At 45.4% G+C, this 20,587-nt stretch overlaps 1 protein-coding gene and 1 long non-coding RNA gene across 2 annotated transcripts; one reads left to right on the forward strand and one right to left on the reverse strand.

The window, feature by feature from the left end:
* On the reverse strand, positions 1–7,500 carry LOC137348630 (zinc finger protein 229-like; the record flags this gene model as incomplete). The annotated part of the gene is made up of 1 exon (XM_068013903.1): positions 1–7,500. A coding segment is annotated over one exon (1,131 nt), but the record flags the coding sequence as incomplete, so codon positions are not given.
* A 681-nt stretch (positions 7,501–8,181) lies between these two features.
* LOC137349050 (uncharacterized) lies at positions 8,182–10,799 on the forward strand. Its single transcript, XR_010969218.1, has 3 exons — positions 8,182–8,246; positions 9,538–9,624; positions 10,645–10,799. It is a non-coding gene; the product is annotated as an uncharacterized lncRNA (long non-coding RNA).
* The last annotated feature ends 9,788 nt before the right edge of the window (positions 10,800–20,587 follow it).

Below are 20,587 nucleotides of genomic sequence, written 5' to 3' on the forward strand. Positions count from 1 at the left end.
CATCCGGTGTCTGGTTTAGAGTCCAACGGAAAATAATATTATGTTTTAATTGTGTTGAACTTTCCAGTCTGATATTGGAGAATAAACTCAGATAATGGGGAGAGTTCATTTGACAGGATTGGCTGCTCTCAGAACTGACAACAGATGTGCGCCAAACAGTGTGAGCTGTGGTCCAGTTACTCATGTCTCCCAACAAAACAAACCCTATCCTTGCCAAGCTGTGTGAGTGAATCTTTAATAAAAAAATAAGAAATTCTGGAATCACTCAGCAGGTCTGGCAGCATCTTGTGAAAAGAGAAGCAGAGTTAACGTTTCGGGTCAGTGACCCTTCTTCGGAACTCTTCCCTCTTTGTTTCTCTTTCTCTCCCTCTGGCTCGAAGTGTTGGCGTAACACGATATGTTTAAATTGGCCTCTGTTGCTCTTTGCCTCTCTACGTGCGTGTCCCTCTGACTATCTGTGTGTGTATGTCCAGGTCTCACTCACTTTGTTTAACTCAATTAGGTCATGGCTGATCATCTACCTCAATACTACTTTCCCGCACTATCCCCATACCCCTGATATCATTAGTATCCAGATATCTCTTGATTTCTGTCTTGAGCATGCTCAATGATTGAGCTTCCACAGCCCTCTCGGGTACAGAATCCCGAAGATTCACCACTCTCTGAGTTAAAGAATTTCTCCTCATCTCAGTCTTAAATGGCCAGCCCTTCTGAGACAATGTCCCCTGCTTCTATAATTACCAGCCAGGGGAAACATCCCATCTACATCCACCCTGTCACGCCCAGTAAGAATTTTGTAAGTTTCAATGAGATTACCTCTCATTCTTTGAAACTCTAGCGAATACAGGCCATTTCCTCAATCTCTCCTCATCAGACAACCTCGTTATCCCAGGGATTAGTCTGGTGAACCTCCACTGCACTCCCTCTGTGGCAAATATATACTTACTTCCTTCTATAAGGAGACCAAAACTGTACACAATACCCCAGGCACGGTCTCATCGAGGCTCCATAGAATTGCAGCAAGACTTCTTTACTCCAGTTTTCAAATCCCCTTGCAATGAAGGCTAACATACAATTTCCTTCCTAATTGCTTGTTGCACCTGCATGCTAGCTTTTAGTGACTCGAACAAGGACACCAGGTCCCTTTGGATATCAACAATTCCCACCTCACCATTTAAGAAATACTCCGTCTTTCTGTTTTTTTTCTCTACCAAAGTGGATAACTTCACACTTATTTACATTATATTCTATCTGCCATGTTCTTGGTCATTCACTTAACCTGTCCAAGTCCCCTTGAAGCCTCCTTGCATCCTCCTCACAGCCTACATTCCCACCTAGTTTAGTGTCATCAGCAAATTTGGAAATATTATATTTGGTCCCCACATCCAAGTCATTTATCTAGATTGCGAAGAGCTGCGGTCCCAGCACTGATCCTTGCGGTAGCCCATTAGCAACAGCCCACCGTCCTTAGAACGACCTATTTATTCCTGCTCTCTGTTTCTGTCTGTTAACCAATTCTCAATTCATAGCAGTATCTTACCCCCAATCCCATGTGCTTTAATTTTGTTAACTAACCTCCTGTGTGAGACCTTATCAAAAGACTTCTGAAAATCCAAATGCACCACATCCATTGGTTCTCCTTTATCTCTGCTACAAGTAAGATCCACAAATAAACTCCAACAGGTTTGTCAAATATGATTTCCCTTTCATAATTCCATGTTGGCTCTACCCAATCATATCATTATTTCCTAAGTGTCTAGTTATCACATCCTTTAGAAAAGATTATAATATTTTCCCTATTACTGATGTCAAACTAACAATTCCCCGTTTTCTCTTTCTCTCCTTTCTTAAATAGTGGGGTTACATTTGCTACTTTCCAGTCTGCAGGAACCTTTGCAGAATCTATAGAATTTTGAAAGATAATCACCAATGCATCCACTATCTCTATAGCCACATCCTTCAACACTCTGGGCTGTAGCTTCATCTGATCCAGGGGATTTATCAACCTTCAATCCAACTAATTTTTCAAATACTACCTTTTATTAATACTAATTTCGTTCAGTTCCTTATTTTCACAAGTCCCTTAGTTCCCTAGTATTTCTGGGAGATTTTCTGTACCTTACTCTGTGAAAACAGACACAAAGTAATTGGTTAGTTTCTCCGCCATTTCCCTATTCTCCATTATAAATTCTCCTGTCTCTGTCTGTAATGGACCCACATTTTGTTCTTGCTAATCTTTCCCTTTTCACATACCGAACGAAGCTTTTACAGTCTGCCTTTATGTTTCTCGCTAGCTTGCATTTATATTCTCTTTTCCCTTTATCAGTTTCTTGGTCATTCTTTGCTGGATTCTAAATTGCTCCCAATCCTCAGGCTTACCACTTTTTCTGGCAACCTTATAAGCCCCTTCCTTTGATCTCATGCAATCTTTAACTTGTTTTGTTAGACACCGTTGATTCATATTTCCGGTTAGGTTTTTGTGTCTTAGAGAAATGTATATTTATAATGTTGGCACCGTCAGAAAGTCTCAATGACCTAAAGGCTCCTGTTAAATACATTTCCTGAGTGGATTTAAATTTAAACGGGGTTTACAGGCATGATATTCTATTCACATATTGAAGATGAGAGACCTGTGGTGACACATGCTAAGTCCAGTAGGTGAAAGTGATTAACAGATTGGATCTTGTGTTTAGTGATCCTGGGCATGTTACCGACACCTTTCCTGGATAGCAAAGCGAGAACAGGCATTCTGGAAGGGATAGGGAATTAGGACCTGTCTGTGAGAAAAGGCCCAAAAATGGAGCAGTCAGTAACAGGACTGCTATCTTGGAGAAATTAAAGAGCTGACAAACTGTGTTTGAATCAACATTAATTCATTTGAGAATTATTTGAATATTAAACTCCAGCCCAGTTATAGGGGTTATTAACATCAGAAATAAATCCCAGCTATCAGAATGAACATGACTCAGTCCTGGATGTGATTCACAACAGCAATTACAGCAGAATCCCCAATCCCTGCTGTGACTTGTGAACTCGCTGGTATTTCAGCAGGTGGGATGAATGAGTGAATCCCTTCCCACACATGGAGCAGATGAATGGTCTCTCCCTAGAGTGGGTGTTTCAGCAGATCCTTTTTTAAAGCCCTTCTCACAGTCATAACATGTAAAAGGTGAATCCCTTCTGTAAGAGTTCTGGGTCTTATTAACTCGAACTATGAGTATTTACCCAATTAATATTTATTTGTCCTTTTGAGACAATAACAATACAGGCAATAAGATAATCTGGTGTTGTAATATCAGGAAATATTAAGTAACAAAAGTAATACTTATCAAAAGTTAGGTAGCAACTTTATTGGCTCAATGTGGGTCTTGCCACCTGTTTCAGCCTTGGGCACAAGTCGACACATGGTCCCCTCTCTCTCTCTCTCTCTCTCTCACGTTGGGTATGCAGCGTCCAACTTCACAATCTGCGCCGTGTTGCTGGCAGCGAATCTTTTTAACCTTTTCTGGTGCACTGGCTATGCTCATGATCAGTGGCGTTCCCAGCCTCTGATTGGTTCAGGCAGTGCGTGATCAGCCTCTGATTGGTTCTTTAGAGTGGCAGTCACTTGCGGATGTCACTTTTTGATTGACACCCGAGGGAACCAATCACCTGCAGAAGAGTACCCTCATTACAGCTGTTTTTGGTCCTTTCATTAAATTTAATGGTTTACTAATAAGATTCTATGGTGCCTTGTGATATGCAGTACCCATCATTATACAATGGCACATTACACAGCCTCAAGATTAATACAGAAATTACAAAACTACTTCATGCATAAAACCTACATAACATGTAAGAAAGCAGCATATAAAGACAATCAGCGTGTAAAGATGTTGTAACAAGATACACTTATGAAATACAGCAGGATACACTCAATGAATCCAGGCTCATAAGCAACAAGAGTAAAAGGAAAAAAAACCAAAATAACTACAAAACTAATTACAGAACTTAATTTTTAAGCTGACAGAATCAAAGTTCTATAATCCAAAGGAAAGTGGTTGACTCTTTTTAAGGCATTACTATGCAATTAACAAGTCTTACACAAAGAACTGGCTAATTTAAAACACAGAATTCAAGGCTGAAGGCTCTGACAGTTGTTTTATGTATCAGGTATACCTTACAAGTTTTAATGGTTAGGGAGTTTGTGTCCGGACACTGGACTATTCAACCTTGACTGTCTTCACAGCAATAACTCTGATTAAACCACAAACTGTAGTTTTACATGTAGGCCTAGGCCATGTGGTATGTTTCACCTGTCAGATAAGAATGCAGCTACATCTTCACAGATAAAGATGCAGTCACATGGGAACAGTGTCTGACATTGATTACTATTATGTAGAATATAACACATAGTTAATTGATGAATATAATTCGATTACTGCAGTATGGCAAATAACTGGACAAGCTAGTTATTAAACAAGATTTTGACTACAAACTGAGAGGGACTGACTTCTCGGCTCCACTCAAACCTATCCAATCATAACCAAAGAATCTCCAGCAATGGCTTCTCTTTTCACCCAGTTACCTTTGGAGTTTCCCAAGGATCTATCAATGGCCCCTTCTATCCCTCATCTATCTGCTGCACCTTGGTACCATCATCCAAAGACATGACATCAGGTTCGACATGTACACTGATGACACCCATCTCCACCTCACCACCACCTCTCTCGACCCCTCTATTCTAATGCTCTCTGACTAACCTCCATCCTGCTTAAACTGAGCTCATCCAAATTCTGCTGCATTTTACCCCAACCATTATAAAGTCCCACTCATCCATCACTACTGTGCTCACTGACCTACAATGGCTCCAGGTCCACTAATGCCTCCAGTTTAAAATTCTCATCTCGGGTTCAAATCCCTTCAAGGCCTCACCCCTCCCTATATCTGTAACCTCCTCCAGCCGTATCAGCTCTCAGAGAACTCTGCATTCCTCCAACTCTGGCCTCTTACACATCCCTCACTCTCTCTGTCCCATTGGCTATGCCTTCAGTCATTGGACCTAAGCTCTGGAATTCCCTCCCGATACCTCTCTGACAGTCCACATCTCTCCTCCTTTAAGACCCTCCTAAAGACCTACGTCTTTGACCAGGCTTTTAGTCAGCCCTCCTAATATCCCCTTCTTTAGCTCCATGTCAATTTTTGTCTGACTTGTCAGTTTAAGCTTCTGAGATGCACCTTGGGACACTTTTACCTTAAAGGTGCAATGTAGAGGACAGTTGTTTTTAAAATTACATTACAACAGACTGGGGAAGCTGGTATTTAAATAATATCTGGGTACACGGAGTTAGGTTGCAGATCAGCCATGATCTCATTGAATGGCAGAACAGGCTCGAGGGGCTAAATGGCCAACTCCTGTTCCAATGTCCCGAATAAACTTGGACTCAAACACAGCTGATGAATGGAAAGTCATGGGAGAACTGGGGAGAAGGCAGTGCAACAGGAAACCAGCTCTTGAGCAGAGTTAGAGAGTGCGGGACGTCTAGGGAGAAATTTCAGAGGAACTGGAATCGGCCATTAAACCCATCGAGCCTGCTGCACCATTCAATTAGATCCTGAATGATGAATTAATTATCAACAGAAACAAACCCCAACTATCAGAATAAACAGGTTCAGTCCTGTATGTGATTTTTAAAAAAAAATTATTTTATTTAGAGATACAGCACTGAAACAGGCCCTTCGGCCCACCGAGTCTGTGCCGACCAACAACCACCCATTTATACTAATCCTACATTAACCCCATATTCCCTACCACATCCCCACCATTCTCCTACCACCTATCTACACTAGGGGCAATTTACAATGGCCAATTTACCTCTCAACCTGTAAGTCTTTGGCTGTGGGAGGAAACCGGAGTACCCGGCAGAAACCCACGCGGTCACAGGGAGAACTTGCAAACTCTGCACAGGCAGTACGCAGAACTGAACCCAGGTCGCTGGAGCTGTGAGGCTGCGGTGCTAACCACTGCGCCACCCCGTTTTAATTTTTGGAGAAACAGCACTGAAACAGGCCCTTCGGCCCACCAAGTCTGTGCCGACCAACAATCACCCATTTATACTAACCCTACAGTAATCCCATATTCCCTACCACCTACCTACACTGGGGGCAATTTACAACAGCCAATTTACCTATCACCTGCAAGTCTTTGGCTGTGGGAGGAAACTGGAGCACCCGGCGAAAACCCACGTGGTCACAGGGAGAACTTGCAAATTCCGCACAGGCAGTACACAGAATCGAACCCGGGTCTCTGGAGCTGTGAGGCTGCGGTGCTAACCACTGTGCTGCCCTTGAATTGACAGAAACAATAACAGCAGAATCCAATGCCTGCAGTCACTTGTGAACTTGCTGGTGTCTCTGTAGGTGGGATAACTGAGTGAATCCCTTTCCACACACGGAGCAGGTGAATGGCCTCTCTCCAGTGTGAACTCGCTGGTGTTTCAGAAGGTTGGACGAATGATTAAATCCCTTCCCACACACAGAGCAGGTGAAGGGTCTCTCCCCAGTGTGAACTCGCTGGTGTGCCAGAAGGTTGGACGATTGCTTAAATCCCTGCCCACAAATGGAGCAGGAGAATGGCCTCTCCCCAGTGTGAACTTGCTGGTGTGTCAGCAGGTTAGATGATCGCTTAAATCCCTGCCCACAAATAGAACAGGTGAATGGCCTCTCCCCGGTGTGAATGCGCTGGTGTCTCAGCAGGAGGGTTGAATTTATGAATCCCTTCTCACACACGGAGCAGGTGAACGGCCTCTCCCCAGTGTGAACTCGCTGGTGTGCCAGAAGGTTGGACGATCGCTTAAATCCCTGCCCACACACAGAGCAGGTGAACGGTCTCTCCCCACTGTGAACTCGCTGGTGTGACCGCAGGTTGGATGAATCCATGAATCTCTTCTCACACACGGAGCAGGAGAATGGCCTCTCCCCCGTGTGAACTCGCTGGTGTGTCAGAAGGTTGGACAATCGCTTAAATTCCTGCCCACACATGGAGCAGATGAACGGCCTCTCCCCAGTGTGAACTTGCTGGTGTGTCAGAAGGTCGGACAATTGACGAAATCCCTTCCCACACACAGAGCAGGTGAATGGCCTCTCCGCGGTGTGAACTCGCTGGTGTGCTCGGAGGTGGGATGAATCAATGAATCCCTTCTCACACACAGAGCAGGTGAACGGCCTCTCTCCTGTATGAACCAGCTGGTGTTTCAACAGGTCGGATGACTGAGTGAATCCCTTCCCACAGATGGAGCAGGTGAAAGGTCTCTCCCCAGTGTGAACTCGCTGGTGTGTCAGAAGGTTGGACGATCGCTTAAATCCCTGCCCACAAATGGAGCAGGTGAACGGCCTTTCCCTAGTGTGACTCGGTCGATGTGTTTCCAGCTCAGATGGGTAATTGAATCCCTTCCCACATTCCCCACATTTCCACGGTTTCTCCGTGGTGTGGGTGTACTTGTGTTTCTCCAGATTGGATGATCAGTTGAAGCCTCGGCCATACACAGAACTCACCACTGTGAATGGGGTGATGATTTTTCAGGCTGTGTAACTGGTTAAAGCTCTTTCCACAGTCAGTTCACTGGAACACTCTCACTCGGGTGTGTGTGTCTCGGTGCTGTTCCAGTTACACTGATGTTTGAATTCTTTTCCCACAGACAGAACAGACAAATATTTCTCCTTCCACATTCAAAGGCCAATGATATTCCGATCTGATAAATAGAGTGACTCTGTAAGACCTTGAGGTGATCTTTGGTTTGAGTTTCCTGTTTGCAAATCCTCCTCTTCCAATCCCCTGTAAAAGCATTTCAAGAAAGCCATCACTGTCAATACAGGATAGAAATTCTGAACAGACAATTCTAGTTTCTACGCAACATTTCTTCCTCTCTTGTTCCCCCAAAGCTGTAAATCCCCATCCCACACACTCTGCCTCCTCCCTGTGCTGAAATCCAAACCTATTACACCATTTCTTTCCTCCACTGCCAGTTTTCTCCCTCCCTCTACTCTGACTGGGTTCAGTTCTCCAGCCCCTGTGTGCAGAGTGAGAATCAAATCAATGAGTCAATGATTTTTTCTCGGAGTCACTGAGACCCTGAAGCCCCGCCCACTCCGTGGTCGTCATCAAGATAGCTGCGCATGCGCTCCGCTCCTCGCTCAAACAAGATGGCCGCCATTTAACTGGGCCTGTTCGGGAAAAAGCCCCGGAGCTGCAAAAGTGCGACCTGGAGGTACTGATTCGGGGCTTGCGGCCTACACCAGGTGTTTATGAAGCCTCCCCACCCATCCGCCGACTCCATTCCTCCCCTGCGCCCCGCCGACACTCACCTACCACAAAAGCGCCTCCAGTGCTCGCACAGTTCTGATCAAAGTGATACTGCGCATGCTCCAGATACTGTCCAACACTGCGCCTGCGCACTGGGCTCCTCTGGTGTGAATTTCACAGAATGGTTCAGCCCAGGAAATGACTGTGATGGATATTCTACAAAGACAGTCCTGAGTCTTTCAGTGCCGTCAACTATCTATCTATGATTCTACCAATTTAAGATAGGCGCTAACTCCCTAACAGTAAACCCACTTAAAATAAGTTGGTGAAAATCTGCATTAAAATATCAGATGAAGGAGTTTACATGATCTTATTAACTGCTGGTACAATTATGCAACAGACATTTGATCTCCAGGTAAAGGAGGACCTGCAGCGTGTTTCCAGGAATTCCCTGTTTTATTGAAGTGAGTTAGACACCAGAATAACTAAAGATACATGACCCTGAATCACAGAATTGTTACAGCATTCGGCCCGTTCTGTCTGCACTGGCTCTCTCAAGGAGCAATTTCCCTACTGCCACTCCCCTGCCTTTTCCCATTATCACATTTTCAGAAACAATCAAATTCCCTCCTGAATCCCTGAATCCAATTACTTTAAATCTGTGCCCTCTTGTCCTCGAATCTTCCACCAATGGGAACAATTTTTCCTGATCTGTTCTGTCCCGATTCCTCAGAATTTTGAATACCTCTAGCAAATCTCCTCTCAACTTTCTCTTCAAAAAAAACAGTCCCAACTTCTCCAATCTATCTACCTAACTGATATACCTCATTCCTGGAATCATTCTCATGAAACTTTTCTACACTCTCTCTAATGTCTTCACATATTCCTGAAGTGTGGTGTGAAGTACTGGACGCAATACACCAGTTGAGGCTGAACCAGTGTTTTATACAAGTTTAACGTAACTCCCTTCGGGCACATTTACTTCCACGGGGAATGCTGGGGAATGCTTTGTAATTGGAATACCCAGTCAGTGGTTGGAAATTCATTTTCTGTGATCCTACTGAGATGAAATTCATGGAGAATTCACACAGGAACACAAGTTCAAGGGCCCTCTGCTCTGCTGCAGTCTAGTGGGACGGGAATTTACAGCTTTGGGGGAACAAGAGAGGAGAAAATGTTCCATAGAACCTAGAATTGTCTGTTCTGAAATTCTATCCTGGACTGACAGTGATGACTTTTCTGAACTCCTTTTACAGGGTATTAGAAGGGGAGAATTTGCAGACATTGATTTTATTCTCACTCTGCACACAGGGTGTTTCACACCATCTTTCCCGAAAGTGCTGGTAAGTGCCGGGGTTACTGTTTACATCCCGTTGAATTGTAACTGAATGATCTGAAATTCTTGAACTCAGTCTTGAGTCTGGGAGATTTATGAGCTGCTGTCCATTGAATTTCTGTTTAGCATCATTAGACCAGTGTCGGAGGTTGAGTACAGAGAGGGGAGAGTGGGAGTGGAACAGAGAATTAAGATGACACGCGACCAGAAGCTCAGGGTCATGCTGGCGAACTGAACAAAGCAGTCACCTAATTTGCTTTTGGTCTCACCAGCATAGAGAAACCACATCATGGGCAGTGAATACAGTATATAAAATTGAAAGACGTACAGGTAAAGAACTATTTCACCATTTGGTGCCTTGGACAATGAGAAGGGAGGAGTTGAAAGGGCAGATGTTACATCTCCTGTGCTTGCATGGGAAGGGAAGTAGGTGTTGGATGTGATAGAGGTTTGGAGCAGGGTGTTGCGAATGGAATGGTCCCTTTGGAATGCCGAAAGGAGAGGGGAAGATGTGTTTGGTGGTAACATCGTGCTGGAGGTAGGGGGAAATGACAGACGATGATGTGTTGAATGTGGAGGCCTGGGGGTTGGAAGGTGAAGACAAGGAGAACCCTATCGTGCTTCTGGGGGATGGGGTGGGAGCAAAAGTGTGGGAAATGGAATAGAACAGGAGGGCAAAGGCTGGAGGGAATGTGTTAATAAACCCTGGGGCAATGTGGGCTTTACACACACTGAGTGCAGCGCCAGGCCCCAATATTAAACAGGGAACATTATCCAATTTACAAACACCAGGTGTAGGCCTCAAACCCAGAATAAGAAGCTGCCAGTGCCGCGTTTGCACCAAGCAGGACGGCAGCTGTGGAGTTTCTCCAAGTGACAGGCATGGGTTAATGGCTGCCATCTTTCTAGGGGGCAATGTGCAGCAGGAAGCATGCACGGCCATCCTGGGCCAGGAAGCAGGAGGAGAGAATGTTGTGAATTTCTATCCTGGACTGACAGTGATGGCTTTTGTAAACTCCTTTTACAGGGGATTAGAGGGGGAGGATTTAAAGACAGGGAAACACAAACTGAACATCACATCAAGATCTGAAAAAGGCACTCGATTCATCAGGACCTGAATAACATTGTCTTTTGAATGTGGAAGGAGAAATGTTTGTCTGTTCTGTCTGTGGTAAAAGATTTCAAACATCAGTATGACTGGAAAAGCGCCGAGACACACACACCTGAGAGAGAGTTTTCCAGTGCACTGACTGTGGAAAGAACTTTAACCAGTTACACAGCCTGAAAAAATATCACCCCATTCACAGTGGGGAGAAGATGTACACATGTTCTGTGTGTGAGCAAGGCTTCAAGTGAGCATCCAACCTGGAGAGACACAAGGATACCCGCACCACAGAGAAACTGTGGAAATGTAGGGAATGTGGGAAGGGATTCAATTCCCCTTCCCAGTTGGAAGTTCATTGGTGCAGCCATAAGGGGGAAAGGCCTCTCACTTGCTCCGTGTGTGGGAAAGGATTCGCTCACATCTGATTTGCTGACACACCAGAAAAGTCACACTGATCATCGACCTTGTAAATGTTCTGACTGTGAGAAGAGCTTTCAAAGCAGAAATGTGCTGCTGAAACACCCACGTACTCACACTGGGGAGAGGCCATTCACTTGTTCTTTGTGTGAGAAGGGATTCACTTGGTCATATCAGCTTCTGAGGAGGCGGTGGCGTACTGGTATTGTCACTGGACTAGTAACCCAGAGACCCAGGGTATTGCTCTGGGGACATGGGTTCGAATCCCACCACAGCAGAAGGTGGAATTTGAATTCAATTAAAAAATCTGGAATTTAAAGCTAATCTAATGATGGCCATGAAATCATTGTCGATTGTTGTAAAAACCCATCTGGTTCACTAATGTCCTTTAGGGAAGGAAATCTGCTGTCCTCACCTGGTCTGGCCTACATGTGACTCCAGATCCACAGCAATGTGGTTGAATCTTACATGCCCTCGAAATGGCCTAGCAAGCTACTCAGTTCAGGGGCAATTAGGGATGGGCAATAAATGCTGGCCTGGCCTGCGACGCCCACATCCCATGAATGAATTTTAAAAAAAAATTCACGAGGTCATCTGACCTTCTGACACACCAATGGGTTCACAATGGGGAGAAGCCATTCACCTGCTCAGTGTATGGGAAGGGAGTCACAAGGTCATCACACCAGCGAGTTCACACCAGGGAGAGACTGTTCACCTGCTCCGTGTGTGGGAAGACATTCAACAATTCATCAAAACTGCTGACACACCAGCAAGTTCACAAGTAACTACAGGGCTTGGATTCTGTTGTTATTGCTGCTGTTAATCACATCCAGGACTGAACCATGTTCATTCTGACAGTTTGGGATTATTGCTGCTGATGTTAATATCCCTATAACTGGGCTGGAGTATAATATTTTGATACCTGTTAAGTAAATCAGTTTTGCATCAAACACAGTGTCAGATATTTAATTTCTCCAAGATAAGAGGAGACTAATTGATATTTTGTTACCAAATGCTCCATTTTTGGGCTGTTTCTCCTTTCTTACCTCCAGATTATATCAGTTCTCATGGACAAGTCCCAACTCCCCATACCTTCCAGAGTGCATCTCTGAGCCTTGGGATCCAGGGAAAGTGTTGGTAACACACCCGGGATCACTAAACACAAAGCCCAGTCTGTTAATCACTTTCAGCTACTGGACTTAGTGTGTGTCCCACAGCATCTCTCTCACCTTCGATGTGTGAATACAGCATCACACCTGAAAACTTGGTTGAAAGTTAAATTCACTCAGCAAATGTGTTGAACAAATGAATAAGAAAACACATCACAGCCCAATTCTCCATCTCGATATTTACAGGGGAACAATCTGTTATCTAACACCTCGAGCAGACAGAATAAACAAAGATCCAAACTGTACAAACCTCTAGAATCCATTGCAAATGCTTTTCAAATCCTGACTGGCACAAGCTGGCACAGGCTTTTTATACATATATAAAGAACAAGAGGGTAACCAGGGAAAGGGTTGGCCCACTCAAGGACAGAGATGGGAATCTATGCGTGGAGCCAGAGGAAATGGGTGAGGTGCTAAATGAGTACTTTGCATCAGTATTCACCAAGGAGAAGGACTTGGTGGATGATGAGCCTAGGGAAGGGAGTGCAGATAGTCTCAGTCATCTCATTATCAAAAAGGAGGAGGTGTTGGGTGTCTTGCAGAGCATTAAGGTAGATAAGTCCCCAGGGCCTGATGGGATCTACCCTAGAATACTGAGGGAGGCAAGGGAAGAAATTGCTGGGGCCTTGACAGAAATCTTTGCATCCTCATTGGCTACAGGTGAGGTCCCAGAGGACTGGAGAATAGCCAATGTTGTTCCTTTGTTTAAGAAGGGTGGTAAGGATAATCCAGGAAATTATAGGCCGGTGAGCCTTACGTCAGTGGTAGGGAAACTATTAGAGAGGATTCTTCGGGACAGGATTTACTCCCATTTGGAAACATACGAACTTATTAGCGAGAGACAGCATGGTTTTGTGAAGGGGAGGTCGTGTCTTACTAATTTGATTGAGTTTTTTGAGGAAGTGACGAAGATGATTGATGAGGGAAGAGCGGTGGATGTTGTCTATATGGACTTTAATAAAGTCTTTGACAAGGTCCCGCATGGCAGACTGGTACAAAAGGTGAAGTCACACGGGATCAGAGGTGAGCTGGCAAGATGGATACAGAACTGGCTCGGTCACAGAAGACAGAGGGTAACAGTGGATGGGTGTTTTTCTGAATGGAGGGATGTGACTAGTGGTGTTCCGCAGGGATCAGTGCTGTTTGTAGTACATATAAATGATTTGGAGGAAAATGTAGCTGGTCTGATTAGTAAGTTTGCGGATGACACAAAGGTTGGTGGAGTTGAGGATAATGATGAGGATTGTCAGAGGATACAGCAGGATATAGATCGGTTGGAGACTTGGGCGGAGAAATGGCAGATGGAGTTTAATCCGGACAAATGTGAGGTTATGCATTTTGGAAGGTCTAATGCAGGTGGGAGGTATACAGTAAATGGCAGAACCCTTAGGAGTATTGACAGGCAGAGAGATCCGGGTGCACAGGTCCACAGGTCATTGAAAGTGGCAACACAGGTGGATAAGGTAGTCAAGAAGGCATACGGCATGCTTGCCTTCATCGGTCGGGGCATAGAGTATAAAAATTGGCAAGTCATGTTGCAGCTGTACAGAACCTTAGTTAGGACACACTTAGAATATTGCGTGGAATTCTGGTTGCCACACTACCAGAAGGACGTGGAGGCTTTGGAGAGGGTACAGAGGAGGTTTACCAGGATGTTGCCTGGTCTGGAGGGCATTAGCTATGAGGAGAGGTTGGAAAAACTTGGATTGTTTTCACTGGAACGATGGAGGTGGAGGGGCGACATGATAGAGGTTTACAAAGTTATGAGTGGCATGGACAGAGTGGATAGTCAGAAGCTTTTTCCCAGGGTGGAAGAGTCAGTTACTAGGGGACATAGTTTTAAGGTGCGAGGGGCAAAGTTTAGAGGGAATGTGCGAGGCAAGTTTTTTACACAGAGGGTGGTGAGTGCCTGAAACTTGCTGCCTGGGGAGGTGGTGGAAGCAGATACAATAGAGACGTTTAAGAGACATCTTGACAAATATACGAATAGGAAGGGAATAGAGGGATATGGGCCCTGGAAGTGCAGAAGGTGTTAGTTTAGGCAGGCATCAAGATTGGCGCAGGCTTGGAGGGCCAAATGGCCTGTTCCTGTGCTGTACTGTTCTTTGTTCTTTTGTTCTTTATTTCCTTTCAATGAAGTCAATTCACATCTCCCTCTAGTTTCTCTCATCATTCCCTCTCCCAGCTCATCGTGTCCATGTGACCCACATCTTGCCCCCTTGACCCTATCCCCATTGAACTTCTGACCAATCAGCTTTCCTCTCTGGCTCCTACATTAGTAGGACAGTACCCGAGGAGGTGGATACATTAACAAGTTCCAGGCACTCACCACCCTCTGTGTAAAAATACTTGCCTCGCACATCCCCTCTAAACCTTGCCCCTCGCACCTTAAACCTATGTCCCCTAGTAACTGACTCTTCCACCCTGGGAAAAAGCTTCTGACTATCCACTCTGTCCATGCCGCTCATAACTTTGTAAACCTCTATCATGTCGCTTATTAGAAATTCTTCTTCTTCTTCTTTGGCCTCCTTATCTCAAGAGACAATGGGTAAGCGCCTGGAGGTGGTCAGTGGTTTGTGGAGCAGCGCCTGGAGTGACTATAAAGGCCAATTCTAGAGTGGCAGGCTCTTCCACAGGTGCTGCAGAAAAATGTGATTGTCGGGGCTGTTACACAGTTGGCTCTCCCCTTGCGCTTTTGTCTTTTTTCCTGCCAACTGCTAAGTCTCTTCGACTCGCCACACTTTAGCCCCGCCTTTATGACTGCCGCCAGCTCTGGCGAACGCTGGCAACTGACTCCCACGACTTGTGATCAATGTCACAGGATTTCATGTCGCGTTTGCAGACGTCTTTGAAGCAGAGACATGGACGGCCATAGAAGTTTACATATTCCTAAGAGGGATCTGCTGTTTCTTCAGATGAGATCTGGAAATAAATGGCAATACCTGGCACAACCCATCATGGTTAACATAGAGTCAGGATGAGGATGGGATTAATCACCAGGAGATAAAGAGAGCAATGCCTCCATTTTAATTCCCTCCATAGCCTTGTCCCTCCCTATCTCTGGTATCTCCTTCATTCTCAAAACCTTCTGAGATCTCTGCATTCCTCTGATTCTGGCCTCATCAGCAATCCCAAATTTAATCACTCTACCACTAGTGGCCATGTTTTTTTTTTTAGAATTAGAATTAGAATATTACAGCGCAGTACAGGCCCTTCGGCCCTCGATGTTGCGCCGATCATCTGACCTACACTATTCCATTTACATCCATATGTCTATCCAATGACCACTTAAATGCCCTTAAAGTTGGCGAGTCTACTACTGTTGCAGGCAGGGCGTTCCACGCCCCTACTACTCTCTGCGTAAAGAAACTACCTCTGACATCTGTCCTATATCTTTCACCCCTCAACTTAAAGCTATGTCCCCTCGTGTTTGCCATCCTCATCCGAGGAAAAAGACTCTCACTATCCACCCTATCTAACCCTCTGATTATCTTGTATGTCTCTATTAAGTCACCTCTCCTCCTCCTTCTCTCTAACGAAAACAACCCCAAGTCCCTCAGCCTTTCCTCGTAAGACCTTCCTTCCATACCAGGCAACATCCTAGTAAATCTCCTCTGCACCCTTTCCAAAGCTTCGACATCCTTCCTATAATGCGGTGACCAGAACTGCACGCAATACTCCAGGTGCGGCCTCACCAGAGTTTTGTACAGCTGCATCATGACCCCGTGGCTCTGAAACTCGATCCCCCTACTAATAAAGGCTAACACACCATATGCCTTCTTAACAGCCCTATTAACCTGGGTAGCAACTTTCAGGGATTTATGTACCTGGATACCAAGATCTCTCTGCTCATCTACACTACCAAGAATCTTCCCATTAGCCCAGTACTCTGCATTGCTGTTACTCCTTCCAAAGTGAATCACCTCACACTTCTCCGCATTAAACTCCATTTGCCATCTCTCAGCCCAGCTCTGCAGCCTATCTATGTCCCTCTGTACCCTACAACACCCTTCGACACTATCCACAACTCCACCGACCTTCGTGTCATCCGCAAATTTACTAACCCACCCTTCTACACCCTCATCCAGGTCGTTTATAAAAATGACAAACAGCAGTGGCCCCAAAACAGAACCTTGCGGTACACCACTAGTAACTAAACTCCAGGATGAACATTTGCCATCAACCACCACCCTCTGTCTTCTTTCAGCTAGCCAATTTCTGATCCAAAGCTCTAAATCACCTTCAACCCCATACTTGCGTATTTTCTGCAATAGCCTACCGTGGGGAACCTTATCAAACGCCTTACTGAAATCCATATACACCACATCCACGGCTTTACCCTCATCCACCTGTTTGGTCACCTTCTCGAAAAACTCAATAAGGTTTGTGAGGCACGACCTACCTTTCACAAAACCGTGCTGACTATCGCAAATGAACTTATTCTTTTCAAGATGATTATAAATCCTGTCTCTTATAACCTTTTCCAACATTTTACCCACAACCGAAGTAAGGCTCACAGGTCTATAATTACCAGGGCTGTCTCTACTCCCCTTCTTGAACAAGGGGACAACATTTGCTATCCTCCAGTCCTCCGGCACTACTCCTGTCGACAATGACGACTTAAAGATCAACAACAACGGCTCTGCAATCTCCTCCCTGGCTTCCCAGAGAATCCTAGGATAAATCCCATCTGGCCCAGGGGACTTATCTATTTTCACTCTTTCCAAAATTGCTAACACCTCCTCCTTGTGAATCTCAATCCCATCTAGCCTAGTAGGCTGTATCTCAGTAATCTCCTCGGCAACATTTTCTTTCTCTACTGTAAATACTGACGAAAAATATTCATTTAACGCTTCCCCTATCTCCTCTGATTCCGCACACAACTTCCCACTACTATCCTTGATTGGCCCTGTTCTAACTCTTATCATTCGTTTATTCCTGATATACCTATAGAAAGCCTTAGGGTTTTCTTTGATCCTATCCGCCAATGACTTCTCGTGTCCTCTCCTTGCTCTTCTTAGCCCTCCCTTTAGATCCTTCCTGGCTAGCTTGTAACTCTCAAGCGCCCTAACTGAGCCTTCACGTCTCATCCTAACATAAGCCGCCCTCTTCCTCTTGACAAGCGCTTCAACTTCTTGAGTAAACCACGGCTCCCTTGCTCGACAACTTCCTCCCTGCCTGACAGGTACATACTTATCAAGGACACGCATTAGCTGCTCCTTGAATAAGCTCCACATTTCGTTTGTGCCCATCCCCTGCAGTTTCCTTCCCCATCCTACACATCCTAAATCTTGCCTAATCGCGTCATAATTTCCTTTCCCCCAGCTATAATTCTTGCCCTGCGGTATATACCTGTCCCTGCCCATCGCTAAGGTAAACCTAACCGAATTGTGATCACTATCGCCAAAGTGCTCACCTACATCTAAATCAAACACCTGGCCGGGTTCATTACCCAGTACCAAATCCAATGTGGCATCGCCCCTGGTTGGCCTGTCCACATACTGTGTCAGAAAACCCTCCTGCACACACTGGACAAAAACAGACCCATCTAAAGTACTCGAACTATAGTATTTCCAGTCAATATTTGGAAAGTTAAAGTCCCCCATAACCACTACCCTGTTACTCTCGCTCCTGTCGAGAATCATCTTCGCTATCCTTTCCTCTACATCTCTGGAACTATTCGGAGGTCTATAGAAAACTCCCAACAGGGTGACCTCTCCTCTCCTGTTTCTAACCTCGGCCCATACTACCTCAGTAGACGAGTCCTCAAACGTCCTTTCTGCCGCTGGAATACTTTCCTTGATTAACAATGCCACACCCCCCCCCTCTTTTACCCTCTTCTCTGTTCTTTCTGAAACATCTAAATCCCGGAACCTGCAACATCCATTCCTGCCCCTGCTCTACCCATGTCTCCGAAATGGCCACAACATCAGGATCCCAGGTACCAACCCATGCTGCAAGCTCACCCACCTTATTCCGGATGCTCCTGGCGTTGAAGTAGACACACTTTAAACCAAGTTCTTGCTTGCCAGTGCCCTCTTGCGTCCCTGTAACCTTATCCCCTACCTCACTACTCTCAACAGCCTGTACACTGGAACTACAATTTAGGTTCCCATTCCCCTGCTGATTTAGTTTAAACCCCCCCGAAGAGCACTAACAAATCTCCCCCCCAGGATATTGGTACCCCTCTGGTTCAGGTGAAGACCATCCTGTTTGTAGAGGTCCCACCTACCCCAGAAAGAGCCCCAATTATCCAGGAAACCAAAACCCTCCCTCCTACTTTCAGCTGCTTCAGACCAAAGCACTGGAATTCCCTCCCTAAAGCTCTCACTTCTCATTGAAGATGTTCCTCAAAAGCTACAGACACCAAATCTAGGGAGTACTTACACTGAGGCACCAAATACAGGAAACACTTATACTGAGGCACCAAATCCAGGGAGTACTTACACTGTGGCACCAAATACAGGGAGTACTTACACTGTGGCACCAAATACAGGGAGTAGAACAAAGAACAAAGAAAATTACAGCACAGAAACAGGCCCTTCGGCCCTCCAAGCCTGCGCCAATCCAGATCCTCTATCTAAACATGTTGCCTATTTTCTAAGGGTCTGTATCTCTTTGCTTTCTGCCCATTCATGTGTCTGTCTAGATACATCTTAAAAGACGCTATCATGCCCGCGTCTACCACCTCCGCTGGCAACGCGTTCCAGGCACCCACCACCCTCTGCGTAAAGAACTTTCCACGCATATCCCCCCTAAACTTTTCCCCTCTCACTTTGAACTCATGACCCCTAGTAATTGAATCGCCCACTCTGGGAAAAAGCTTCTTGCTATCCACCCTGTCTATACCTCTCATGATTTTGTACACCTCAATCAGGTCCCCCTTCAACCTCCGTCTTTCTAATGAAAATAATCCTAATCTACTCAACCTCTCTTCATAGCTAGCGCCCTCCATACCAGGCAACATCCTGGTGAACCTCCTCTGCACCCTCTCCAAAGCATCTACATCCTTTTGGTAATGTGGCGACCAGAACTGCACGCAGTATTCCAAATGTGGCCGAACCAAAGTCTTATACAACTGTAACATGACCTGCCAACTCTTGTACTCAATACCCCGTCCGATGAAGGAAAGCATGCCGTATGCCTTCTTGACCACTCTATTGACCTGCATTGCCACCTTCAGGGAACAATGGACCTGAACACCCAAATCTCTCTGGACATCAATTTTCCCCAGGACTTTTCCATTTACTGTATAGTTCACTCTTGAATTGGATCTTCCAAAATGCATCACCTCGCATTTGCCCTGATTGAACTCCATCTGCCATTTCTCTGCCCAACTCTCCAATCTTTCTATATTCTGCTGTATTCTCTGACAGTCCCTTTCACTATCTGCTACTCCACCAATCTTAGTGTCGTCTGCAAACTTGCTAATCAGACCACCTATACTTTCCTCCAAATCATTTATGTATATCACAAACAACAGTGGTCCCAGCATGGATCCCTGTGGAACACCACTGGTCACACGTCTCCATTTTGAGAAACTCCCTTCCAGTGCTATTCTCTGTCTCCTGTTGCCCAGCCAGTTCTTTATCCATCTAGCTAGTACACCCTGGACCCCATGCGACTTCACTTTCTCCATCAGCCTACCATGGGGAACCTTATCAAACGCCTTACTGAAGTCCATGTATATGACATCTACAGCCCTTCCCTCATCAATCAACTTTGTCACTTCCTCAAAGAATTCTATTAAGTTGGTAAGACATGACCTTCCCTGCACAAAACCATGTTGCCTATCACTGATAAGCCCATTTTCTTCCAAATGGGAATAGATCCTATCCCTCAGTATCTTCTCCAGCAGCTTCCCTACCACTGAAGTCAGGCTCACCGGTCTATAATTACCTGGATTTTCCCTGCTACCCTTCTTAAACAAGGGGACAACATTCGCAATTCTCCAGTCCTCCGGGACCTCACCCGTGTTTAAGGATGCTGCAAAGATATCTGTTAAGGCCCCAGCTATTTCCTCTCTCGCTTCCCTCAGTAACCTGGGATAGATCCCATCCGGACCTGGGGACTTGTCCACCTTAATGCCTTTTAGAATACCCAACACTTCCTCCCTCCTTATGCCGACTTGACCTAGAGTAATCAAACATCTGTCCCTAACCTCAACATCCGTCATGTCCCTCTCCTCGGTGAATACCGATGCAAAGTAGTCGTTTAGAATTTCACCCATTTTCTCTGACTCCACGCATAACTTTCCTCCTTTGTCCTTAAGTGGGCCA

This window comes from Heterodontus francisci, chromosome 34, assembly GCF_036365525.1.
Source record: "Heterodontus francisci isolate sHetFra1 chromosome 34, sHetFra1.hap1, whole genome shotgun sequence".
NCBI lineage: Eukaryota > Metazoa > Chordata > Chondrichthyes > Heterodontiformes > Heterodontidae > Heterodontus > Heterodontus francisci.